Raw genomic sequence first — 27,813 nt, 5'->3', positions numbered from 1 at the left:
TCATCAGACAAGGCATCTTCACACCTCCTACACAAATAGATGTGGAAGCAGCCTAGGACAATTACCGTGCAAACTCGTGCAAGGGCCCCACTTTGTTTCAAAACATGGGATGTGAATTTTCAAGGTGCGGCCCATGCACAAACAAAAAAAAACTGTATAACGATATTTTTTTTACAATTACCTAGTCCAAAACAGGAGGTGCGGCCCATACATGGGCGCAGCCCTTACACAAGATTATATGGTACATTACCAATAGTATACTATATAATCCAAAGAAAAGACAGGCATAGTGCAGTGCACACTAACAATGGCAGCAAGCAACAACATGAAAAAAATCTCAACTACCCAAAAGTTTTCTTCGCTTTCCCAAACAGAGAACTCACAAAAATTGTGGATCAAAAAATTACCGTTTTTACCCGCACATTGTATTCACCGATCAAGCTGCACATTCACCAAAGTAATTGTTTTAACCTGCTCTTTTACTGTTAATTTCCACATGCTCATTTAAAGCTGTCATCTGTTTACTAGCCAGTGTCGAATCTAATCCAATCTAAAACTGCCCCACACATCAAAGCTATGCCTTTCTGATGAAGGACACAATTGGTTGGTTTGGTTGGTTTATGGGGTTTAACGTCCCAAAGCGACTAAGGCTATGAGAGACGCCGTAGTGGAGGGCTCCGGAAATTTCGACCACCTGGGGTTCTTTAATGTGCACTGACATCGCACAGTACACGGGCCTCTAGAATTTCTCCTCCAAAGAAATTCAGCCGCCGCGGCCGGGATCGAACCCGCGTCTTTCGGGCCAGCAGCCGAGCACCATAACCACTCAGCCACCGCGGCGGGGTGAAGGACACAATTGACTAGCCTCAAAGATTAAAATGAATTACTTGAAAACAATGCTAAAATTATTACAGCAGATACCAAGGTGTCTATTTTTTCTTGTATCCACACCTGAAACCGGCACAAGAGCTAAACTGAACATGTGCTGTGTATTAAGCTATTTTACAGTTGAATTAGTTTGAGTAACTAGAAGCAACCCCCCCCCCCTCCTGTTAAAATACAGCAAAAGCTCATTAATTCGACCATCATTAATTTGGAAATCCAGTTCAAACTGCCGGTTCAGTCCCAGCCAACACCCATGTGTCTATGGCGTCAGGCGCTTGCTAGTACTTGGACGCCATGGGTCTCGCACCGGTTAATTCGAACGAGCTCCTGAACGGGCTCCTTGCAGCGTCCAGGTACGACCAGCGTGGCACGAGATCGTCGAATTCAAAACCTGAATTCCATGTTAATAGTCGCTCGTGCAACTCTGGATGACAGGCGCAACCCAACCCAACCAGCTGAACACCGTTTCGGGCACTGATTGGCACACCACTAGTGTTTTCTTTCACCCTTTTTTTCCTCCGGCTTCACCACCATTTCATTCACTTGTATTCGCATGATTGCATTCTTCCCCCAGTGCACTGAAACTGTGCGTTCGACACATGCTGTTTGCTGTTTCTGCAGTGAACCTTCCTCCTCACCCACTGCTTATGATGCGTGTGACATGGTAGCGGTGCAGCTCCACCACGCCGCACTGTGAAGGATGTGGAAGGCCCTCAAGATTCTGAAGCAAATGTGCTTCGATGCTCCCAACAGTATGCACGCAATAAAGCATTAGTGGGAACATGAAAAACAGTAAGTGCCACACTGTTTTTATCTCAAATCAAGTATCCACAGATTCACAACAGCGCTACGAAACGAGGACAGAAGGAACACGAAAAACACAGGGCGAGCGCTAAAGGACGGGCGCTCAAGTTTTCGTGTTCCTTCTGTCCTCGTTTCGTAGCGCTGTTGTGAATCTGTTTATTAAGCATGAACCAACTAGCCCACACCAGAATCCTCTTACAAGTATCCACTGCTACGTCTTTCACCAAACAAATTTACCATGATTCAAGTAGTTCATAGTTTTTCAGGGTCATTTGATAATTAGAACTTTCGGATAAATCAAAACATTTTCCCCAGTCCACTGAAGTTCGAACTGAGATTTCACTGAACTGTATTTACTCCCTCACAATAACCCCACTTTATTTCCATAAAAGTTGTCATTCAATCTGAAGGAAGGATTCATCACACAGGGTAAAAAAAGTTCCTGTAAAGTTCCTGTTTTTGCGAGAGTCTGAATTTAATATCATACATACACCCACCGTCTGTCTGTCCATTCAGCCCGCCATCCATCACTAACAAAAGCATGTGGCTAGCCGCGTTCGTGTCACCTGTGTTTAGCATCATTTACTTTAAAAGGTGTTTGCTGTACCATGACGTGATCAGATGATTTTGTGGTAGTCGAGGGTGCCAGTTTGTGCATTTGTTACCCAAGATTAAAACAAACTCGCAGGACAGTTATTAGTGTGTAATGCAAATGTTCAAGCGTTAGCTCTGGTGTGAGAGGGGTTAGGCATTTTCGCTCCTCGATTTCGAGCTTGCCAAATCGCTTGGGCATCTGAAGGTCCTGCTTCCTCCACAGCATTTCAATGCAGAGGATATCGTATAGCGTTATGCTTTAAACGGTTAAGCTCCTTTCCTAGGCTCGAGCATTCGCTGATTTTCTATGCATACACAAGCACAGCCAGACACGCAGCAGTGCACCGAGCAAGCCACTACCACCGGCGCTCCTGTCACAGGCACACAGCGTCTTGGTGCTCTGCCAAGGTCATGAAGCGTGCCACCCCTGAAGAAGATCTTGTCAAAAGATAAACAGATAGCGATGTTATCGGTGCATAGCATCTTGGCATGCTGCAGACGATGTGAAACTGAGGAACTCACCAACAAAATTTAAAACTTAAAAAAAAGAAAGTAAATTCTCAACGCCAAAAGCAGGGGTGGGTTTGTTATGCAAGTAAATACTGTACACAACTTTGACGTGACCACAGGACCAGTTCCAAGTTATCTGCAAGTCTGAATTAAAAAAGAGTGTTTTATTAAGACTCCTCAAAATTTTGCACTTGCACTGCCACACAGCCTCTACAGGGAATCGCATTACTTTCGTTACCACCCTATTTCATAAGTCCCCTTCATTACAACAAAGAGCAATGGTTAACAAATTGGTACAGCAAGATGAGCTATGCTATAATGAAGTGAAACGGCAAAACAAGACCACCACAAGCACAATGGTACTGACCTCATCAATGGCGAGCTTGAGCTTATCACCAACTTTGAGTGTGCCACTTCCAAGCCTTCCAATGTGAACAACATAGCCGCCCTGGGCATGCACTTCAGTCACAGCGAACTCCACATCCTAGGAGAGACAGAAAACTACACACTGAGAGGCCACAAATCTACAAGAACACAAAAAGGAACCCAAACAAGGTTCATTCACTTGAGCAAACAAAGAATTCTGTTAAATAGCCAATGTACCATTACTCCTACCAGCAGCAATATGCGTGGCAGAGAAAAAAAGAAACAAAAAAAAACTCCTCCTCCCCCCACCCCATGAGAGTGACACCACTGAAGTTCCTAACAGCATGACTGATTTTGTCATTTCCCCAAGATAACTTTTGAAAAGCACCAAAGTACTCTTTCAAAGGAAACAATGTAACTGTCGACACATACCTCATTTCCGTCACAAGTCATAAAGCCCGTATCACAAGACTGGCCTCCTGATTCTGCATAAAAGTTTGTGCGGTCAAGGATGACACCGCACTGCTGACCAGCCTCCACTGAGTCCACAAACTTCTTGCATGTCCGCAGCACAAGAACGGTCCCTTGACATGGAGCAAATTCTGCACAGGGACAGGGGGTTTTATGACAACTTGCACAGCCACTGTCGACAAGGAAAGAACAAAAGGGCACATTGTGAAAAACGTACCATAAACAGCATTCCTGTCATCTGACTTGGCACAGTAGTCATATTTGGGGAGGTCATCTGTAGGTGGCACACCTTTCGCCTGCAACTCTGATATGGCATGCACATCGAGCTTGAGGCCATCATCCACTTTGTTGTCTCCACCCTGAGATGCAAGCTAAAAAGAGGAGCATAAGCAAAAAGCCACAATTAAATTGTTATTTTCATAACACAGAAAACAGCTATTCACAAGTGCATTCCTTGGCACAAGGCATGTGTAAAGCATGTAGATTCAACTATAAAGCAGACAGTGCAGACAGAACACACTTTTACCTCCACTGATATTTCTACTGCCTGCAGAAGGCTCCTTTGTACAAAAAGAGAGTGAGCGAACCTGAGCTGCTCCTTTGGACTTCTCATAAGACTCCATGTCAACAGCAAGACCCTTCTCTTCAACCATCAGCTGGGTCAGGTCAATGGGAAATCCATACGTGTCATACAGCCTCCAAGCCACATCACCTGCACACAAAAATTTTGTTGTGTCAGCGACCTACCTTTCATAAGCAGTACAACTGAGTACTGACTAGGTACAGTAAAAAAAAAGAGAAAATTTTCATCTCAAGTTTCACATCGCATTATAAACATAGGCATGTATGCAAGAATTCTTAGATTAGATCACAGATTATCCAAAACCTTGTACCTCGCTGTAGTAAAGTAAACCTGCAATCTTTTCCCCTTTCGTGAAGGCTATACTTTTTTTTGTTTATAGTAAAGACACCTTTAATAAACAAATGGTTATAGTAGAGAGCATCTGGCCATAATGACGTACTTCCTGTGGAATGATGGCACTGTGGTGGATAGCAAAGACAATAAAAATGGAGCTCTTTGAGATGGTTTAGCCACCAAGCTCATGAGCTGCGAGGAGAAGCCAACTTTTCGAAGGGCTGGGGCTGTGAGGAAGCACGCAGCGTGCACGGGGGGAAGGGGGGGGGGGGGGGGGGGGGGAATTTAAAGTCGTAAATGTAAAAAAATGCAAGTGTAAATTCGCGAGTCACGGAGGCTGCCCTATCGCTTTGGTCAAAAAGCCGCAGTCGCAGGACGGTAGCATACTGCTCGACTTTCCAGCCTTGCAACCATGCTCGCAGGCAGCTGCAAGCCCTTCATGACTCCAATGCAGTCCTCCGCTGCACAAGTTCAGATGCGCTGAATGCCACTCACCTCTTCAGTTTTGGAAGAGTCCTTCCAATAAGTTCGGGCTTTAGAACAGAAGATGTTGGCCGGGGTGATGAAGGAATATTTTAGAAAAATAAAATAGGGTAATCTCACTACCAGACTGCTTCCCAATTGCAGTGCACTGCATATCAGGTTCACTTTCATTAGTTAGAACTTCGTTTAATTCGAACTTCGTTGGTGTCCTACTGTACTGTTTGCCACACCATCTGGGCCCTTTGCCTGCCAATGCAAGGCTGGATCAGCGGGATGACCTGATTAACCCTTTGAGGGTCGAATTATTTTGAAGAAAACTTTCCCAGGTGGTCAAATTACTTTATTGCGGATATTGAATCTACAAAATGTATATAATCGAGAATAAATAGTAAAAAAAAATTAGGAACAGTACTTTGGTGACAGCATCACTCACAAATGGAAAATGTTCAATAGAATAGAATAGCAACGGTGATAAGCAAGCTAAGAGCCGCACCAATAAAGATAGAAATCAACTTTCGCCACCTCTACAAAACAGTGCCCACAAAGAGAAAACACGTTTCGCACGACTCCGTTGCGATCCCGCGGCGGAATCGAAACCGCGTAGGCGCGTTGCCACAGAGGGCGAGAATACCTCGTGAGCAACGGTGATAAGCAAGCTAAGAGCAGCGCCAATAAAGATAGAAATCAACTTCGGCAGCCCCTGCAAGATAGTGCTGACAAAAAGAAAACTCAAATTTCGCGCGACTCCGTTGCGATCACGCGGCAAAACCAAAACTACAAAAGGGGTGTTGCCCCAGTCTGTGCCGCCGCGCTAAAGCTAGACATAAGTTCTACTTATCTCCGTAAGAAGGCAGCACAAAATTCAAACACTTCTTGTAAGTCCTAAGAGGTGGCAGCACCCCTCAGTGAGCACGCATTGTTCTTTTGGCGCAAAATTTCAAACGGAAGATCGAAACCGTACCCGTACGGCAAAGACCTTGCGGGACAGAAAACCGCCGCCGTACATATACGGCAAAAACCTTCAAAGGGTTAAGGCCTTGCATCCAAAGCAGCTCTTTCAAGAAAGGCTCTCCACAGGACACAAGAACTCAGGAAAACCACGTTATAGAGAACTATGCCCCTGTCAACTGCAACGGCAAGCAGGGTTTGATATAGGTGCATAGCATGGTTATACTTATACAAGTGATCTTCTTTATTCAGACATCCACTAGAGACAATACCGTATAAACGTGTGTAAGGGCCGCACCCATGTATGCGCCGCACCCCGTTTTCCTGAAGTAAATGTTTAAAAAAAAATAAATCCATGTAAGGGCCACACCCGAACTTCCCATGACCCAGGCGGGAATAGCCTTCTAAATGCACGCACCATGGCCTCTGCGATCGGCTCCAGCTGCAAGCAATGGTGCGCTTGATCGCGGAGGCCACGCATGCGCCATAGCCTCTGAGGCCATGCACACGCACAGGAGCTTTCAAGTGCCGCCCATGGATGGCGCCCGAGATTGTAGTCATCATCATCGTCAACTTTTTTCTCCCCTATCAACGACCTCCCGCTATCCTCATCGGCATCAGTATCGCCAGCTCCAGCCTTTTGTTGCTTTTGTGGCGTGTTCGCCGTAGTTGTAGTGATTGTGGCTTTCGCATGCTGCCGCCGAGTGTAGCAGTTTTAGGACGATGGGCAAGTACCTTAAAAGCTACACAGCTGGGAGTTAGCTCTCGAACACGGCAAGCATGCGGAGGGCAGGATATTTGACGTGGCCGAGAAGTGCGTCCGATGATGGTGCAACCAAAAGGATGCATTGAGAAACACAAGCTGCAAAAAGCGTGCTTTCCGAGGCAAGCCGTGAGAGTTTCCCGAACTGGAAGAGCTGCTCTGCTATGTGATGGAAGTGCGGAACAACGGCTACACATTGACAGCGGATATGCTGCACGGCTTCTTTTGGGATGAGCGTGCACCAGAGCGCAGCACCAACTCAGAGTTGAAATACTCCGCGAGTGACGATTTAACGCAGAATAAATGCCACTCACTACCTGATTGGTGTCTTTTTACCTTAAAAGAAAAAAATTTTTTTCACACATCACGTGTATGGGCCGCACCCCAAAAATTAGCCCTAGAATCCGGAAAAAAAAGTGCAGCCCTTAAACATGTTTATACGGTAACTGCAGATATCTGAATTCGAAATAGGAGGGTTCAATTGGATTTCTTGGATCACACTATTCCTTTTCCTGTGTGTGTGTGCGCATTTATAAAATAAATTTAATTCATGGTCACAAACATTTGCATACCTACATTTTTTTTCTAGCCCTACTCCCAGGGCTTCCTAAGTGATCTTCAAAGACATTCAAAGGGTCCTCAACATACAGCTGAGAACCACTGATTAATGAATGAAGGAGCACAAAGAAGACAAAATGCTTGCCTGGCAAAAACTTTTGATCTCCCAACTTGCCAACTGTTTTCTCAAGCAGACGCCTGCCACGAGAAAGCGTTTTCAGGAATTGGCTTTCCTCTTCATTAATAATGTCCATCACCTAAGAGAGAAAATTTAATGATGGTTACACAACTGGTAATGCAGAAGATCAGTGCCAGCCAGCATACAACAAAGAATGCACAGAGAAAGGTGCCCCTCCTCCAGGTCACACTTGGCCGCACACACACAAAATGACTAGGAACACAAATATGCCTTTCCTGGCATGTTTTCGCAGAAAGCCTCTCAGACTTTTAGAGAAAGCTGGCGCATACCATGGACTAAGTGCATGGGTAGTCAAGTGGCCACACCTGTGTGAGTCGCCTGTGTCCCTGCTGCTACCCTGCTGCTACCCTGCTGCTACCCTGCTGCTACCCTGCTGCTACCCTGCTGCTACCCTACCAGTCCCACTTGGCTGCATGGATGCTTTTTGATGATAACGACAACAAACGTGTTTTGCCTGGGAACCTTCACAGTACCCGCTAGCAATGTAAACAATGAGAAGCTACGCTTATCTCATACAGAACAAAAATAAGCTTCCTAGTAAGCCCAATGACACAGACGTCCACCACTTTATCCATACATACATCACAGATGCTGCAACCAGCAAAGAGGACTTACACCTTCTGGGTCTTTCTTCAGTTCCGGGAAGACATCACCCTGAATTGAGTAAAAGAAAGTTGCAAATGTAGCCAAGAAAAATATTGCCAAGCACAAGATACATGCTTATACACACCACACTGCCATTAGTGGTCCTTGTTATGCATCTAAACCTGGCTACTGGTTTTCTGTGCAGCAGACAGTCTTACCAGAATCTGAACGACGACTGGTACGAGGCTTGCAAATGTCCCTGGAACAGCATTCATCTTCTCTGTGGCGTAACGCACAGCTCGCCTCAGAATTCTTCTAAGAACATACCTGACAAAAAAATATAATGGATAAAAGGTCATAAAAATAAAACCAGTCATAAGACCAACAAGCATCCTGGTGCTCCAGCACGTTATACCCGAAATATGATGGTTAACGGGATCAGTATCCAGATGACACTTGTTCATGAATAGCAGCAAGTGTAAGTGCTTCCGATACTGCTCACTCATATTTACAGCCGTTAAAATGAAGAAAGAACAAAATTGTCACTTATTAACTCAACGCTGCCCAACCAACATCGGCACCACAGGACAGATTGGAGGGGAGTAAATATTGGACTTCCCATTAAAGGGTAGACCTAATCAAGGATGCAAAATACCTTGACTAGTTCCCACAAAAGTTGTGTGGTGGCGGTTCCACAGAAGCCATCATCAAAACCGCTACTACGCATTTGTACATGCACACTTGGGCGAACAAAGTTAGCTGTTAAATTCGCACTGCATTTCTACACATAACGCGATCACTGCAGCAGCAATTTTTGGCCCACAGTGGCCCACCAGTGGGCAATCCTCAAATTTAGTCCAGTGCGGCATTACCCACCAATGAGCCACTGACGAAGCCATCTTCTTTGAGTCGCTAACAGACGGCAATAGTGACCTTGCATGTATGTTTCTCATGGGGTATTTGGACTAACCGAGCAGTCCCACAGTTTCATTGCGTGATTCAACATTCGTAACTGCACACCATGCATGCAAGATGTGGCCCACTGGTGACCCATGAAGCGGTAAACATGTTAAAAGGTGTCAATGTTTCTAGAATCTTTAAATATTACTTTCAATGTCAAAACTTACTGACATATATAAATCCATAATCTACAGAAGAAAATTTCTGCAGAACAGTACTCATTCAAGGGCTAGCTGGCGCATACCGACAGACAAAAAAATTGTGTGAAAGGCACACGGACAGAGAAGAAATGAAACATACATAACAAACAGATGAATGTGCTCATCACATGCTTCCTTTTTTATGTTCTTATGCTTTTATACAGTTCAATCGTTTTAAAAAGCACTGCAGATGATCAGAACAGTTTCCATATGGTCACACTGACATGTCATTTTGTTTACGCCAACTCATTGGCACAGCAACACAAGACACCACGCCTGCATGTCAATTGCGTAAACTTAGGCAAAACAACCCTGACTGGTGAAGAAGACTACAGTTTACACAGCATAAAAGTCACTCGATTTAGCAAGGCATCGTGGGAATTGTGAGCAAATTGACAACCAATGCCTGTGAAATACCCCCACCATCAGTTCCACTAATAGTTCCTGTGCTCCTACGCCCAGTTTCTTGAGTTGGTTACGCTGTGAATCCCATGAAATTGTTCACGCACAAGGCTTTTGATAAAGAAGTCAATTTTTTGTATTGGTACACTAAAAATGCACACACCATTCGCCTACAAACTCCACAAAAACTGCTCAAAGTGAACAAAGAAGTGTGTCTTTATGTAGATATTGTTGGAAAAGAAAACAATACGACATGCACCAGTCAAGAATTTGGCTCCCAACTTTTGTGTCAAGATCTGGATGGCAGACTTTCAACGTAACACATGTAAGATGTGTTTTCATGTATATGCTTATACTACAAGGTGTTTAACGTAACGTGAACCAAAGGTTAAAAAAAAAAAGAGGCTGACCGGAGCTGAACCAAACCAATGACGTATTGTTTTCCATTGTGTGGCACCCCTCAGAGTATGTTTTAAATTCCACTTAATCCACTTAAATCAAAAAATAGTTGGATGCAGTTGCTATTAAAAAAAAAAAGATAATATTTTAAATAAAGCTACGTCTGGAACATGAGGTAGAATGTCAAACTTAAAAATTCTGAATTGATCCCAACAATCTAGAACGTTTTCCGATACAATAAAGCCTGCTTTTGCGCTTCACCTACATGAAAATACAGCTGTCTCAGCCCAAACAAACCCCCAGTCTCGAGAGCAGCCCCATAATGCCACAGCTGCTCAGATACTGTGGCAGCAGGCGGACACAGCAAATGAAATCCTCCTTCCATGCATCACTGACCCACGACCAATGTTGTCTGGACGTCCACCATCCGAGAGGGCAATGGTCAAAGTACGGCTATGGTCTGCCAGCACACGGTATGCCATGTCAATGCCATCAACATCGTCCTTGCCAACCTTGCCACTGTAAGGTCTAGCACCTGTAGCCTGTAAGCAAAAACAGCATACACTCTTGCTCACAATTTATTCTTCTCAAACTGACAACTCTCCATGGGAAACACCAGCAGTGAAAGGAAACATGCCCAAAATCATCTGTCTGAAAAATTAGCCATACAGCTGAATACTGAGAACAGTGCATTACAGTCAATTTTTCTGATTATGAAGTATACTATAATCAAAGCAACTTAAGCTAACAAAATAATGTCAGCCCCAGAACAAGATAGAAAGACCCTGACCTTTTAACAAAGATTCTTGTGCCATACACCTTTAGACTCCTCATGACCACACCACAAGACCTCCTTAATGCCAAATTTCAAGATTTAAATGCTGATGCAACCTTACGTTGAACTTCTCCCAGCAACCAGTCAAAGAAGCTTTGACAAAGCAAAGCTTGACTAACAATGAAATCAAGAACAAAACCTAAAAGCAAGCACAGCAGTACTGTTATCCTGAAAACGAGCCCAACTATTCCTCTGAAATAACCCACATATTTTAATCAAATGCACCTTTATGCCTATTTGTTTCAGAAGGAATGGATACAAATAAAGTAAAACTGAATGCAAGAACTAATATGAATCATACCTTCTGGATAGCCTCAAAAATTGGCACAAAAACATCTGTGTCATAGTTTGAAGGCTTGTCCTGAATGACTGACACCAGCCGTTCAAAGCCCATGCCTGTATCAACATGCTGCTTTGGCAGCAGCCGCAATGTGCCATCAGTTTCCCTGGAACATGGTTGAAGCAAAAAGATAAAGCACCAGCCATTTACCACAATAGCAAGCAACATGCTGAACTGAAATGTCACCATTTTTTTTCTTTTCTGATTCAGTAATATTATGTTTCTAACAAAGGTGAACTTTAGAGAGGGGGGGGGGGGGGGGGGGGCACAGTGAGGGCTGTCACAAATTAAAAATAAAAACACTCCCAAACACCACCCCTTTTAAGAGGCACCATAAGTCCAGCCCTGGTCCCAAATGACCTCAAGAAGGAACCAACAGTTCAAATATGTTCCAGGCTAACAAAACCTCACTGATGTCAAGATGATAGCTACACATTATGTAGACAACTGCCACCACAGAAAGAGATATATTTAAGGGTAATAGAGGAAAAGTATGAGAATCAACCAGTACAAGTTCCTCCGCATAGCAAGGATTTAAAAGATGCAGAATTAGACACTTTTAGTTGCTGCGTACGTAGCGACATTGCGTACGCAACGCTCACTACGTTCCGTACGCTGTACAGGACACCCCCGTCACACTTATAGTTGGCCGTACCACCGCAGAGCAGTCGCGTAGCGCGTCGTGTTGTGTCGCCATCTAGTGACAAACACTGAAAGCGCTGTAGCGCTCGGCTGAACATTTTCAGTTTCTGACAATATGAATAGTATATTACTGTTTTTAATGGAGGAAAAAATGTATAATGTTTAATGAAGTGCAAAAGTAGGCACATGACTAAAAAAAAATATTCGACAGGTGCGGTTGCTATGACGATAAACGTACACAACGTTAGTTAGGCTTAAAAGGTCCAAAATCGCCTCATTATCTGAAAAACAAGGGGCATTTGTCCCTAATATTTTGGCGTGTGGGTGAGAGTAGACAAAATAAAAGCTAACAGCACAGTTTAGAGCGAGCCGTCGCATTGAAGAAAGCAGCGGCGAAGTGAAATCGGTCCGAAGCGGGCGAGATGGTCGCCGCCATGTTCTCTACGCAGCACGTAGCGTCCCGCGTTGCGTACGCTACGCTATGTTTTACAGCGGGCGGGCGTCCGCAACGCGCGGCTAGATACGTTGCGTTCTGCGCATGCGCATTCGTTACCCGCAGTGTCGTTGCGTACGCAAGCTCACTGCGTACGTCCAACTAAAAGTGTCTATTTACATAAGCACCACTCCTAAGGCAGGATGAGACTTACAAGTAGTAATCAGAAAATATTTTATGGCAATGGTGCAATCAAAGCTATGTTCAAGAAACTTGCAATATATGACGCACAGAAGCCGTACTTGCAAGTTTTTACTATTTATTTAAGTTTCTAATTTTTCTTTCCACTTTTGTACCTTCATCTCAAAAATAGCCTGAAGCATTGTGCTGAAATTAGCAGTGCGAGAAGGCACATATGTGTTACACAAGTGGTACCATAATTTTAAGCCCAGTATAAAAGCTACATTCTCTACAATTGTTTTGTTTTTTTCTTGAACAAATTCACTCAGTGAAGACAGAAAAAAATTAGTAAATGTAGTCTTTATTCTAGGCTTATAAACCTGGTACCACTTCTGTAACACATAAGTGCCTTCCCGCGATGCTAATTTTGGTGCTGTGTTTCAGTTCATTTATAAAATGTTCAAAACTGTAAAAAGAAAAATGAGAAATTTAAACAAATAAATTGTAAAAACTTTTTCATAAAATTTTAACTTCTTTTTAAAACTGCAGCTTCTGTGTGTCATATATGCCAAGATTTATGAACACAACTTTAATTGTACCACTGCCATGAATTATTTTCTGATTACTACTTGCAATGTCTCACCCCACCTTAAGTTAGTCAATATTTAAAATTCAAAGAATTAGTAGCCTTTTACTTCACAAAGGTGTGTGTGACACAAGCACAGGCAGTTTGACAGAAAACTGAGAGCTCAGAGCTGAACTGCTTGCACATTTCAGGACAACAATAATGCATGATGCAACAGTTTTCCAGATGTTACCTTTCCTTGGGCATGGGTAACAGTAGCTACTTTCAAAATACGCTCAGAAACTTTCCACGATGCTCCCCACATTTTCACCGAGCACACAAAGCACAAAGCTGGGAAATATGGATCAATCAGCTAAAGGAGTATAGACACCTAATTTTGGTGGCATGATTTCTTCTCTATAATGATGCGGAAGACACTATTATGCATGATTGGTTTGGTTTGGTTTATGGGGTTTAACGTCCCAAAGCGACTGAGGCTATGAGAGACGCCGTAGTGAAGGGCTTCGGAAATTTCGACCACCTGGGGTTCTTTAATGTGCACTGACATCGCACAGTACACGGGCCTCGAATTTCTCCTCCAAAGAAATTCAACCGCCGCGGACGGGATCGAACCCGCGTCTTTCGGGCCAGCAGCCAAGCACCATAGCCACTGAGCCACCGCGGCGGCCTTATTATGCATGAATCACCATGTGGTATTTGCCTACGACCACTAAATAATTTATAAACAAATTTTTCTGTCGTGCTGTTTCGGTTCCGATTTCAACAACCGAAAGATGGCTGTGACGTCAAAGAGAGGTTATAGGTCACGCGAGACATGAAAAAACTGCGATATAATTGCTGCTTAATTGTTTTAATTGACTACAGTGTTGAAGCCAGCCTTCCTCATGAGCCAGAATGACAACGTATATAGAAGCACGAATTATATTGCAGTTTTTCATGCCTCATGTGACCTATAACCTCTCTTTGACATCACAGCCATCCTTCGGCTGTTGAAACCAAAACCAAACAGCACGAGAAAGAAATTCAATTATAAATTATTTAGCGGTAGTAGGATGATACTGCATGGCAATACGTGTATAATAATGCCTTGCGCCTAAAACATGCACCCAAAAATTAGGTGTCTACACTCCTTTAACCTTACATTGACAGTATAAATGTTTGCATTTGAAGTGATTTGTGGCGTTATATAGGCTTACTTTGACTTATTTTTATTTCATCACCAAGCCTCCTGTAACAAGGGCAAATGCCGTATTGATTCAAATCAGCTTCACCTTCAAACCTCAACAGCAAGTTACTCAAATGTTCCACTTTACAGCAAAAAACTATAAGCACTCACTTCACTTTTTAAGTTTTACTAAAATAATTCCTTCGAGCTCTCATCACAACTTCCTTTGAATATAGGTCATGAACACCCACCCCCAACAGTACCAAATCCCAACACCTGAAGTAATCTCGTAACATATGCATAGAAATTGTCACTGCTCGAAAGTGTATGCAGACTGAGCGTATAATCTTTCTTGCAGCTGCAGACTTTCAATTTCTCTTCCCAGTCACCCACAGGGACGGAAATATCACCGGCAAATAAATTAGCCATGTTCCCCACAATGAAACACATGCCATTATTTGACAAGTATACCGTTTCACATACATACACCCAAATCACAGAAAAAAATTAAGGAACAATACAGCCACTAGCAAAACTAAGCAACTTTCATATCTGTTAGATTTGCTTTAAAGTGGCTGCTAACCTGTTGTACTGAATGAACACAAGGTTCCAGATTTCCAAGACATCGGGAACATCAGCATTCACAAGATGTGCAGCATTGCGACCACCAATGCGGTCATAGTGTATTTCAGAGCATGGACCACACGGGCCAGTTTCACCCATCTCCCAGAAATTATCCTTCATACTCCCAGGCAAAATGCGCTCCTCAGGAACACTGGAAAAATAAAGAGAACAATTTATGTGTCAATAAAGCATAACAATAGTATCAGTTTTTAATTTCTTTACCTACAGAATACTACATGATCAAAGTGGTTTGGTTTATGGGGGTTTAACACTCCAAAGCAACTCAGGCTATGAGGGACACTGTAGTGAAGTGCTCTGGAAATTTCGACAACCTGGGGTTCTTTAACGTGCACTGACATGGGTCAGTACATAGGCCTCAAGCATTTTGTCTCCGTAGAAATGTGAACCCCGCGGCTGGGACCGAACCCGCATCTTTCGGGTCAGCAGCCGAGTGCCACAACCACTGAGCCACCACGGCGGCCACATGGTCAAAGTGGGCTCTGACAGAAGAGAACACTCACATGGGATTTTATACCCTGTTGCATGTTGTGCTCAATGCTTCTATTGCCCCAAACTGCGACAAAATATCTTAAGATGTACAAAGAGGTTCATTTATTTGTCTAAGAGCATAACATCTACCTTAGCAGAAGCCACACATAACTGAACAGTGTGTTGAAACAATTTAGAATACGCATTTCCACCCAGTCCAGTTTAAGCTCCAGTCCAAGACTGGAAGATTATTATTGGTTCAACTCAAGCACCAGTATTTAAAAAAAAAATTCTAATGTCCTCGGCTTTGACTCCATTCCAGTTCTACACCTATGGTTGGCAGACGGAATGTTCAAATGATGTTAGCACTCAGTAGAATTGGGGACTAAGCTTTCCTCATGAACACACATTGCAGGGGCATACCCTAGTTTCTTCCAGATGTCTTTGCACTCCAAGTCTGGTTCCAAGCCAGCTGCTTCATTACCCCCAAAGTAGGTAACATAGAGGCGATCTGGCTGCAGCTTGAACACTTCGGTGAGCAGCTCCCATGCCCAGGCACAGATTTCCTTCTGCAAAGGAAGGGTAGCCATTAAAATAAACACTTGCAACACAGACAGGGAGATGCAAAGTTACTCAGCTAGTTGCCCACTACACCTACATTATGTGAGTATAGTAAGCAAAGACAGCAAGAAAACTGCCACTCCCAACAGAACAAGCCTTACCTTGAAGAAATCCCCAAAGGACCAGTTTCCCAGCATCTCAAAGAAAGTGTGGTGGTAGACATCTTTCCCCACATCATCTAAATCATTGTGTTTCCCACCAGCACGAATGCACTTCTGTGTGTCCACCACACGCTTGTACCTGCCAGCTTCACTGTTCGGGTCAACTGTCCCCAGGAAGATGGGCTTGAACTTTTTATGTAAAGAACAAACACAAAAGAAACGAGCATTAGGAAGTGCAACACACCTGATTTAGTTGCCACACTAAGTAATCGCAGTAAGATACATTTAAAAAAGGCACATTTTATTGAACATATGGATAGAGCACACAGCAGCACCATATTTAACGCATGAATTGTGTTACTGTGACTAGAGCCAAATATAGATAGTCATTTATCTAAAATATATTCACACATATTGATATTTGTGGTATGATCAAAGAAAGACTAAGTTCATGGTCCAGAGACACTTCTCTGTAAACCGCAAAAATATCCTGAAATATGGGATAGTACTATGAAAAGCACAAAAAAATCTCAGAACTCTTTACAACGTATTCTTGTCCTGCAGACTTTTCTTCCAGAACTCGTGCGCTATATGCAAAGCAAGCTCAAATTCTGCCTGCAACAATAAGAGTGCAACCCATATAACCTATGCATACTTAAAGGAAAACATCTCACCTGATTCATGCCAGCATTTGTGAAAAGAAGTGTGGGGTCATCATGAGGGATCACTGATGATGATTTAACATACACATGATCATACTTTTGGACAAAGAAGTCCATAAACTTCTGTCTTATCTCAGCTGCAGATGTCATTGTGACAGTTCTGAAAAAAAAAAAAAAAAAACTTTCTTAGGCTCAGGTTTACCTCACAGAACTTCATTACAATTTTTAAAATGCAATCAAAAGAAAACTCATTCAATATTTAAAAAACAAAACCTCAGCAAAGCTTGGTCAGCTGCTCATGACCATTCATGAGGCTTTTAAGAAGTGCGTGTGATGAAAGCTACATATGATCAACATGGGAGTTTAAAACATAAAACAGCCACTTAAATATGTCACTTCGTGCTTAGTTAATAAAACACTTCTTTCGAGGTTATCTATACAAAAGTAAATTGCCCAAGCTAAGATTTGAGTCACATTAACAGTGCCATCTTGTCAAAAAATACAACTCCTAACAGTCAAATCTACTAAAGCGTCGCCTCAGAAACGCTAGATGAGACTGAAAAAGCTCACTGAGGCGCCCAGGGAGGAAAAAATGGTTATGATCGCAATGAAGACAGAAAACGAAACTACATACGCACAATGTTCAACAAAAAATAAGTAAAAGCTGAAAGCAAAATGAAAAGAAACCGTACCGCAGTCTTTGTTTCACGTGTTTTGACAGAAAACAGGCAAAGCAAAGCAAACTGATCGCAACGACAAGAAACCAATAATTTCAATGAAACACGCCTACACAGGCAGCACACTCAGATGTGGTGCTTAGCATTCGGTTAGCACAGGCGCAAAAAAGAACTGCAGCTCGAGCAAATCCAAGGCAACAGCAGCAATATTCGCTGAACATGCAAAAACGACAACTCAGGTGGTCGCATTCGCGTGTGCCAGCTTGGCAGACACGCCGGCACGACGGCATGATAGTGTGCCGGCGAGACCGGTTCTAATGTGAACTTCAAGGTAACCCAATTTGAAACTCCGCAACTGGCATAACTCACAAAGGTTCAAAACGAAAACAATGCTAAGCCGACCAGCACACAATGCAAAGTCAACCCTCGCAAAGAGACAGTAAAAAGAACACACTCTTAAAAGCTCAATAAACATTACACTTCTCAAAGTGTTTGTGAATACCGTGAAGAGAACACTAAAACTGCACGAAGGTGATGGTACTGTACGTGTTCAATGGGAAAGAACTGACACCAAAAAATGACATTACGTGCTAAATTTCTGACACAGAGACGCGTTCGCGTCTTCCGGTGGTCATATAACACTGCAATAAACTTCGCGATTTAGATCAAGCAACAATTCATTCTGTAGTAGAGTTACCATACGTTTCTCCACGCGGGCAAAAGAAAGTGCAAGAACGCAGCCGATGCCACGGTGATCTAACCAATGAAAAACAAATAAATGTTTCCGTAACATACCACTCACGCACGCGGTGTGGATCCACAGCAAACCACGCAACACGTGCCTATGACAGAAACCGCACGAAAACCCGAGCGGCTTGAGTTACGGCCAGATCCGTGATGTCGATGATGCAACTAGCGCGAGAGCTCCCGACCGCGCGCGCCGTTCGGTGGCGCTACCGGCGCAATAGACCCATAGAGATAGACCTATGAAAGAGCACGACCAGCGTGGCCTCTCGGAAACCGCAGGGCCACGGCACACTGCGCTTTTCAGTTTTGACCGCGAAATTCGCAAGGAGTGCAGATGCACGATCGCTCGACAAACGGACACATCTCGACCAGCCGTAATGAAGCTGAGAACACAGCGAAAAGAACTGCAAACGTGTTTATTATTATTATTGTTATTAATTCTCTTTAGAGGCCTCCGACACCGTGGCACCAACGTGATACTAACGTGAAAATTCGATACAATTCCATCTTCTCCGTTCCTTCCTTTGAACTGTCACTCACACATCAAATAACCGCTCAATCGGACTGCTCAAGCGCAACTTGAAGATGCTGCCTCCCTCGCATCCGAAAATCGAACGTGGCTTCAGCCGCATTGGAAATATTTCTCTCTCCGAAAAATCGTGCCGTTAGCTTCATTTCTTTTTTTTTTTTTCTGAATTAAGAAGCAAACCTAGATGGAGGTCTTCTCCGTCGCAAACTTGCCTAGCTCGTTTCGCTTCCCGGTAAGTTTTTTTTTTTTTTTAGTTCAGCGCAGCTGTCACTTGCGTGACGTAACTTTACAGAATTAAATCATATATATGCCACTTTTTTCGTCCGGTTATTCCCCGCTCCACAGATGAGGGTATGACTATACCTACACATATATGCCAGAACCGGACCAACAAATTCCAATAGCCAATTGTGCATAAGTCTGCAATCAACTGCTTTTTGTGTACGAGTGTGCCCCAGGCCAACACCAGAATAACCTGCATTGCTTGTGTACTTCACCTGTTCTCTTTCTTATTTTTGATTTCCCATATTCACAAGCATGCCAGATTTACTTCTGGTTTTTCATTATTGCCAAATTTTTGCTCGAATATATAGCTTTCTTTCTTTTTTTGTAGAAATAACCTAGATTATTGTAATGCCAACTTTTATCTTTGCAATGTGCATGAATAATGTCCCCCTCATAGTTCATTGCAATGAATGAATGAATCTACACTTCAATACTGTGCAAAGCTTAATGAACAAATGCAACCGGCATGGAATGCTTATATCATACAATCTAAAAAGACTTTCATTAAATTATTCCATGCAAGAATTTGTTAGCATTAGTAGCAAACAGTCGTCGTTAAACAGATACATGGAAGCCATAAAGTATGCAGCACCTCAACATCTAGCCGAGCATTCAATCTACGAGTTTCCCACCACTGAAGAAAAGCATATGGCTCACCTCATAACGCTTTGACGTCCAAGATTTTAAACAAAGTCCAGAAAGAATGCTTCCAGACTTATCCCTTCGCCTTCTTAATGGAAAAATTCACAAGGGCAGGGTGTAACCAAAATGCTTGGAACCAGATTTTCTGCAATTCATTTCTTGATACCGAAGCATTTGAAAGTTTATATTATACTTAAAAGTTTGAATTAGCTGCAGATAAAAATGCCTTTTTGAGTGCACAAAAAGAAAATTGCGCTAGTTTTGTGGTACACTACTTTTTGTAACGTCTCAACTTCTATATATACCTTTCTCGATGCATCTTGCTGCATGTTTTCTGTCACAACTACAGTAGAAAACACACTACTCTTAAAAGTGTAATGCTACATTGTGACAGCACAGCTCTAGTAAATGACTTTCATTTTTAAGAAATAAGAAAAAAGCTACAAATAGAAAAAAAAATAGTATAAAAATGCCTCTTTTCTGCAGAGCAGTAAAAAAAAAAGCAGTATCTGTAATTACGGTCAGTTGGAGGTTGGTTCAATTATTCCTTAAGGCGCTGGTTGCTGACAACACATCAGATTATGGGCCTACATGGTGTGTGCCACGTTTCAGCATGTGCTCTTTGCCCTCGTGCTTAGCATGCAGAAACTTCTTAGAAATGTTAGGACCTCCTGTTGCAGCTTCCAGTGCAGCCACTCTGCCAGGCTAAGCAGTGTACCTTCCACACTCGTGACCACTTGTGTGTGTGCTGTGTATCCAGCCAAGAGCATAGCTTTTTTGTATGCAGCTTGTGATCCAGGGATCAAAGTTAATGTTTTAAATTTACAACATGGAGGTTCTGAGCAGGTCAGCCGAGTTGTACAATTGACTTGATCAAGAATTTATCGACAGAGGTTAATAGCAAATTAATGCAGTTTGAATGATTTCGAAAAGACAATGCAAACAAATATTTTCTGTATGGACATCATGCAGAGAACAAATTTAAATGGCAGTGTAGCTCATGCCACAAGTGGGAACATCCTCACATTACTGTAGAGTTTTCTTTCGAAAAGGAAGAAATTTTACACCGGTGTACACCAGTGTTCTTCCTAGTACTAAGTACTAAGTACAGCAGCAAAGAAATATTTGTCACGTAAACATGGGCACTGTACACGAGAAAAACCGTTTAGTATGCTTTATTTCGATATTAAAATGTGAAAGGTACCACGCAGGTAGATGAATTAACAAGGCAAGTGTGTCCTTGAATACATAGCACAAGGGATGAATTACATAAAAGCATTCAATATGAAGCAGGGGTGTACTTTGGAGAAACTTTAGAGAAACCCCAAAATTATCAAAATTCTGCACAGCTGACATCATATCACAGACATGCTCAAAGCCCTTCAAAACGGTTTGACAACATTACTAGCGAGTCTTGTTCCTCAGTCACACCAAGAGCATCAGCCCTCTTTTTTTTCTTTTTCTTTCCTCCACCTGCAGACTGTATTGGTCTGAAACTGTCCCCTGGCAAGAAGCTGTGGATTTTCTTGTAGAGGATAGCAAACCCTGTATCAAGTACCGTTCCTCTTCCCAAGTATTCTGCAATGAAAAGATCTGGGTTCACACGCCCATCCAACTCCTTAGTGAAGTTGTAAAGGAAAGTGCCATTCAAAACCTTGTGAAACTCAACATTCTTGCATGGTTCCAGCAGCAGCCTGTTAAGAAATCTTGCAAACAAGAGGCAGGTCTGAAGTTGGCTAACCAAATATACAAGTTCAGAATCAAACCGCTTGGCGTAGTTGTGTGTCGGACGAATGAAAAACTTTGAAAAGTTGTTGTTCACACGACACAGGATGTCTTGATTAAGCTGTTCTTTCACACCAAGAAGAATGTCCCCAATGCCTTCGCAGCTTCTAACTGTGCAACCATTCTTAAGGAACTTCAGCTTCTCAGAAGCTTTTCGAGAAGACAATTTCGTCCTTGGGAGAAGCTTCATTAGTACAATGCCCAGAAGAAATGAGCGAAGAAGATTCTCATTAGCTTTTACTCTAGAATTCTTCAGCCAGAAACAAATAACAGCAATAAGGCCATGTAAAGACTCTGGACATTGATCTGGCATGTTTTGAACGCCAAATAAACAAAAGAATAACTCCTTCCTTTTTTCCAGTGTCAAAGTGCTAATTTCTTCCAATTTTGGAAGCTTTCCATAACCAGGTGCATCCAGAACAGGCTCGACAAAACAACGAGCAATGTTCCTACCATCTCTATCAAATTCTTCTACTGAAGACATCTTATCAGAAGCTGAATTCACACTCAGTACAAGCCCGTAAAGAGCTTGTCGGAGGGACAAAGAGCAGGAGTAACTGCTTTCCAAATCAAAACAGTCAATCTGTGTCAAATGAAACACCTTATGCACAGCAGCAATGTTTATGAGATATGGGTTGAGTATTCCACTGAAATACAGTGTTGAAAACCATTCTGGGAAAGTACCATCAGCTGCATCAGTGAGAACCATTGGAGTTCCTTTCTTCAAGTTGTCAACAAAAGGGGATGTGAATCCTTCATAACGTGCCACTGTTTCTGAAACTATTTTCGCAGTCAACTCCCGCCTCGTTGATTTCAGTGTCTGCAATATTTGCGGTAATGCCAAATCAGCAGTGGTTGTACTTAACCAATAAAGAAGCCCAACCATCTTTGTGTGCTGCTTACTGATCTTCAACTTTTTGCTTCGGAGTCGAGGAAGCTTGATGCGACTAAAGAAACCCTCGAACATCTGGCCATTCACAAAGTCATTTCCCATCAGGGTAGCAAACAATGGAAGTAGAGACTTGTCAAAGCCTGGAAAATGACATAACAAGTTGTCTACGTGATACCATCTGCAGGATAAAACATTCACTTTTTCACCACTTTCCATTGTCACTGCCTGTGGTGCTGCAGAGAGAGAGTCAAGGCGAACAAAGCCACCAACAAGGTTGAATATGTAGAAGTCACTGTCTTGGCTGGCAACTGGGCATTCATAGTAGTTAGCAATTGCTGCAATTTCCTCATCCGCTTCAAAACTGCACTGTAGGACTTGGATGCCAAGTTCTCGAACAACATCCTTGAACACCTGAAGGTAAGTGAAAAAATAAATTAATATAATCAGTATAGCCACATAATCTCAACAACACCTTCTAACGTAATTTATTCATTCACAGCACTTTTGATCTATGTTACAGATCACTGAACTACAAAAGGAATATAGCTTTCAAATGAGAGACCGATCAATGCTTCACGAACCTGTAGTTCACATGTAGAAGTACCATTAAAGAGTTATTGAACTGTTCTGTTATGGATGCTACAAAACAAATAATATTCATAAACACTAATTCATGCTCTCAGTGCAAGCTCACTCATGCTAATTTTGCAACAGTCGCCAGAAGTAAGGTGAGCTAGTTGGTGACCTGTACTTGAACGCATATTGCAACCATGCAAAAGTCCTGCTTGCTTCTTTCTTCATCTCTTGTCGTTCACTCGGTTACAATATACATTTGACCACAAGTAATGCCCTTTAAAGGTTTTTATCCTTCACTCTGCACTCTCAGATAGGAAATTCTTTTCTTACGCAACTTACTTCATGAGCAAGTATGGGAAGAATCTTCAGATTTGGAGCTCCTGTCTTGGCAATGGTCTTGGCAGTAGCCAAACGTTCCTGCAGACGACGCTGGGTTGTCTTCAGTTTGCGGTTCGACACATCATGGCCACCATCAAATACAAGAATGACTTCGATGTTGCATGCTTTAAAAGCAGCGAAATAATTGCGTATTGCAGTTGCATACCTAGTGTAGCAAAAGAAACAAATTTAGGGGTAATCAGAAAAGAGCAGTCACTACTGATCAGTCACAGGCTGCTTATGAGAAAGCAATGAAGCATCTACTTGGGTAAATATGCTGTTTGTTCAATTATCTCACAACCTTATTGAACAGCCTGGCTTAACTACAACATCACAGTCACTGGAGCCACCAATGTATACAATTATCGGATGAGGAACATTAACAATGTTGCCACAACCTTCGCGATGCAGCATCACCTGATGGTACACAAGGCCTCATAGCACAGTTGTCGATGGCTGGAGTGTACATCTATGTGGCAACTTTGCTTGGTACATCAACAAGCACTACGATGTGGCACAGCAGGCATTCACTTTTCAGATAATGCATACCGTGTGATATTATGGGTGCAGTCAACTGAAGGTGCGTTTAACAAGAAAATAGGGTAATTGGAGCTCGAATGACAGCAACAATAAGAATAGAGTCTGTTTGTGCGCTATGGAAAGTGATCCATAGTTGAATATAGGCAGAAGCAACAGTGAGATTAAGGAGGACAGCAACAAAAGCCAGCAACAGTCTAAGTTTGTTCTTTGTAATAATTCAAAGAACTCATGGACAAGAACAACCTGCTTTGAGAATGTCACACAAAATGTAACAGGCAGCATGTAAGTAACAGGCAGCATGTGACTGAACTGCAATGCCCAAATAAATTTTCAAAAAAGTAACCTGCACCTCTGCCTGAGCAACAACTGTCTGTGCAATTTTCATTCAGAATGTAGGCTTACGAGTCTGTCTTCTGTCAATATGTGCTAACTGCGCAAAATGGCTTCAATTCCCGCTGTCGCAAATTCGTGGCTTTTGAAACTGCACCGGCACTAACAGATATATGAACTTGATTTTCATTGCGGGTGCATTAATTCGCATAGTAGTAACTGCAATTTTTTTCCCCTTTCATTTCTTTACAGTTTGGTGGTTAAACGGTTAAAACTTAAGCTGGGCCTTCTGCATTGTCTGAAGGACCGCAGATAAACGCTTCCTGTTCGTCACTTTAACAATTTGGGCGAGCAGCTCCTGACAAGCATCATGCCATGCATCATGCATAGCATTAATGCACTGCAGTGTTGCACGGAGCTGCTAAGTGTCGAGTACGAAGAGTGCAGCAACTTTTGTATGTTCCACCCAACCAAATGACCTTTAATGAGCTGCACTTGGTAATAACCCTGCATCATTGCTGGTTAAAACAGAACACAATCATACAGAATGCTGTCGTAACCCGAGTTGTTCATTTTCGAATGGGTACAAAAAAAGTTTTGCTAATAGCCTCCAGTAAAAAATTGCGATCCGTGCGAGAACACACGCACACTCACGAGCTGTTTCTTTTCAGGGTGGAATTAACAAACCACTTCTTTCCAGGGCGGAACTAACAATGTTTACATGAGGAAGCGAGCGCTCTTACCCATCATAGTCACCACCGTAGATGCATTCGAGGTTTGAGGTGAAGTATATCATGTAAATGAGATTATTTCCATCAATGACTAATTTAGTAGAGTGCAAATTCTTCCACTCCGACAAGTCAGGATTAAGAGTAAAAAAGGAACTCAAGCCGTGGACACCCATCGGTGCTCATGGGAAGCAGCCAGGCTGCGTCTGGTCTATGCAAGACAGATCGGCGTGCAAACCGTTCCCCTTACTTCACGTCGTCACATCGCTAATGCGATGCAGCAGCATCGAACGCACAATGAAGTTAATTACCACACACGCGCTCTCGAATTAACTGCCAAAGCCGCAAACAAGCTGACACTGACGTCCCACCACACCGTAGAACACTCCACCACTGCACGTCACACGCACGTCGACCACATGGACGTGTTTGGATTCAACCATGGATTCAATCAATTCACTTTCGGATTAGTTTGGCTTGGACTGCCGTGCACAAACCATAAATAAAACATACGTATGTTTCTCTATGCACAAAACGCATCCAGCGCGCACAACTATACAAAAACTTACTACGAGACATAATACGCAAGCTCCGCAGTCAGTTTTACCCCAAACGAGACAGCGGTTGAAGCGGGAAAAGTTTTTTAAATCTTCACGATAAAGATGCACAATACTGCATGCGCAGGACTGAAACGTAACTTAGCGTTTCTAATTTGTTCCTTATAAGAGAGTTTTAGCACTACCGTGTAGCCGTTCCAGCAAACATTTTCAACATGTTATATATGGGCTTCTCCCGAAGAACCACCACAGTACAGGCGTGGTACAGAACAAAGCAGCACGAACACATCGGACGGTGAGGTCTGCGTGCCGTACCGCTGTCCTAGTCTTCCATGAACTGTGTAGACCCAGGGGCATGAACAGATCGTACGAGGTTTCGTCTGCAGTATCAACAGGTCAAACCTAATTCCTGAAGGGGTGCTTGGCAATTCATTTGAGTCTTCTTCTTCTAAAGCGCTCAATATTGAAAACTCCAACCCCTAGGACCCACACTGAGTGTCGCGCAACTTTCCGTTGAAACTATGTACGAAAAACGAACTTTGCTCGCAAACTAGATTGGAAGTCAAGCACCCGCAATGCTTTTTTGCCTCGCGTGCGGCTTCCGGGCAGTGGCTGAAATTTGCCTCAAAACCAGAACCTGGGAAACGCGATCAGCGACAGCGGCTCAGGCTGAAGGACGCATTCACAAGGAGGACAAGTACACAGGACAACGCTGGTCCAGCGTTGTCCTGTGTACTTCTCCTCCTTGTGAATGCGTCCTTTTCGAACTACATGTACGCGAAAACTCACGCGAACGCGACGGCGGCAAGAGATGAACGACGCCGTCGCGCGAAGCGAAATGCCCGTGTTGCTTGTCGTGTCGCTCGGATCTGCACTCACAGAAAATTTCGCTCGTCGCCCAGAAGTTGCTTACGCGATTAGCCAATAGTAGCTAATCCGGCAGCGTACGTCACTGCCGGTAATTTCGAGCGCTTTCTCGAAAGTGCCGCAATTTGCGTTGGCAAGTTTTTTCGAGAGGTCGTAGGTACTACACTTGCACTACCATGGCACACGCCCAAGCCCAAGGCTTCAATGTTAGGCTCATCGACGCCGTGGAGTGCGGGCAGGTTCTTTGGGACCTGCAGCAAAAAAATTTTAAGGCGCGCTTCGTTTCAGAAGGGGAAAAGGGCGGGAGAAAACCGCCAAAACCAAAACTCCACAACCAAGTACCAAAAGTTTACGTAAGCGTTTCGTCAAACAGTCTGTATTCAATGACAAAGCTGTAAACACATTTTATTTCGCATTTTTCTGCCCAAAATTTTAATCCTTGCAAATAATGTGACTCTCGTTATAGGCGCAAACAGCTTTGCGGTGTATTATGCCAGCAATACTGATCGATGTCTCCATTTCGCTAGGCACTATAATTTCGCGTTCACGTTGTCGCAACGCATGGAGTTTGGCCGGTGGGCGACAGAGCGAACGCCAGCCGTCGTCGCCGCGCCGACTCGTCGCGTCGCTTACTTTTTCGCGTACATGGAGCTCAGTCCCTCATGTGGTGAGCGCTTGATAACGATGCTAAAGTGATATATATCGGCACGAACGCAGTGTGTGCAGTGTACAGTAAACACTTCGCAGGCATATTTTAGCGCAAAAGACGGGACGACAGAAAGACAGCTCGTCTTTTGCGCTAAAATATGCCTGTGAAGTCTGAACACCAACTAGCCCAACATTTAACCCTTTTACAATGAACACGGCTGTCGAAAAAAAACCGTCTTCAAATTGGTTTTTACAATTACGGAACTCATGCGGGTGTTGCGATTTGATATTAAAACGACACGTAACTGGCGCCGGTCTCTGCTCTTAATTCTGCAGCGAGAAATATTTCGTTCGTTTTAACTGTGCCTTTTTCAGTCGACTAATCCTGCTTCCAGGCAGCAAAAGTGCCAACATCTGTATAGTTCGAAAGACCATCCAGCTGTACACAACGCCCACGGCCATGAAGGAACTCGACCTCCCCTCCCGCCACTTTACAATTGCTCAGCGCTAAGCACCCCCTCCTTCATCCCTGTCTTTGACATGGGCCTCGTCTCCTGCGGTCTGGGCTGGTCTGGACGCCTCGCGGGGTGAGCGCGACCGCCAGAAATGGTTCCGCACGAGTGCCGGAACCCGGCAGAAAAGTTTGAGAGTTGGTCGCGTGGAGACGTTGGCGTTCTTTTCGACAAGCCAAGAGAGCGAGCCTATAGTGATGGTCGAAGAAGGGCAATTATTGTAAGATACAATCAACTCTAAATGCCAACAGCTTGATCTCAGCGACAGATGATTTGAAGAGACTGTTACAAGGTTGGCACCGCATTTCACAAGTCAGCACGAGTTGCTTGTCCTGCTGTCTTGAAACTTTCAAATTCTTTGACGGTGCACGTATTGCGTAGGCAGGTCCATTTGTATCG

General features: G+C 43.4%; 2 protein-coding genes across 2 annotated transcripts in view; both read right to left on the bottom strand.

Annotated features, from left to right (window-relative positions):
* AlaRS (alanine--tRNA ligase, cytoplasmic) overlaps positions 1-18,328 on the bottom strand; it is a 43,083-nt gene extending 24,755 nt beyond the window's left edge. Inside the window, exons 1-14 of the mRNA XM_089580495.1 lie at positions 18,194-18,328; positions 16,734-16,881; positions 16,060-16,248; positions 15,761-15,906; positions 14,808-14,999; positions 11,180-11,324; positions 10,440-10,585; positions 8,301-8,409; positions 8,113-8,151; positions 7,444-7,555; positions 4,218-4,342; positions 3,848-4,001; positions 3,592-3,761; positions 3,161-3,277 (exon numbers count right to left, since the gene is read on the bottom strand). Of these exons, the coding sequence (XP_089436621.1) occupies positions 3,161-3,277; positions 3,592-3,761; positions 3,848-4,001; positions 4,218-4,342; positions 7,444-7,555; positions 8,113-8,151; positions 8,301-8,409; positions 10,440-10,585; positions 11,180-11,324; positions 14,808-14,999; positions 15,761-15,906; positions 16,060-16,248; positions 16,734-16,871 (1,782 nt within the window). The 5' untranslated portion in view covers positions 16,872-16,881; positions 18,194-18,328. The remainder of the gene's footprint in view (positions 1-3,160; positions 3,278-3,591; positions 3,762-3,847; positions 4,002-4,217; positions 4,343-7,443; positions 7,556-8,112; positions 8,152-8,300; positions 8,410-10,439; positions 10,586-11,179; positions 11,325-14,807; positions 15,000-15,760; positions 15,907-16,059; positions 16,249-16,733; positions 16,882-18,193) is intronic.
* Positions 18,329-20,760: 2,432 nt separating this feature from the next.
* On the bottom strand, positions 20,761-25,280 carry ast (single-strand DNA endonuclease protein asteroid). The gene is made up of 3 exons (XM_089580494.1): positions 24,846-25,280; positions 23,194-23,398; positions 20,761-22,689 (listed from the first exon to the last, which is right to left on the bottom strand). The coding sequence occupies exons 1-3, from the start codon at positions 25,004-25,006 to the stop codon at positions 20,974-20,976; spliced, it is 2,082 nt and encodes a 693-aa protein (XP_089436620.1). The 5' UTR covers positions 25,007-25,280; the 3' UTR covers positions 20,761-20,973.
* Between the last annotated feature and the right edge of the window lie 2,533 nt (positions 25,281-27,813).

The sequence above is a fragment of the Amblyomma mixtum genome, chromosome 3 (assembly GCF_055824585.1).
Source record: "Amblyomma mixtum isolate Tamu chromosome 3, ASM5582458v1, whole genome shotgun sequence".
Lineage (NCBI taxonomy): Eukaryota > Metazoa > Arthropoda > Arachnida > Ixodida > Ixodidae > Amblyomma > Amblyomma mixtum.
This window is presented reverse-complemented; position numbering and strand designations above follow the sequence as displayed.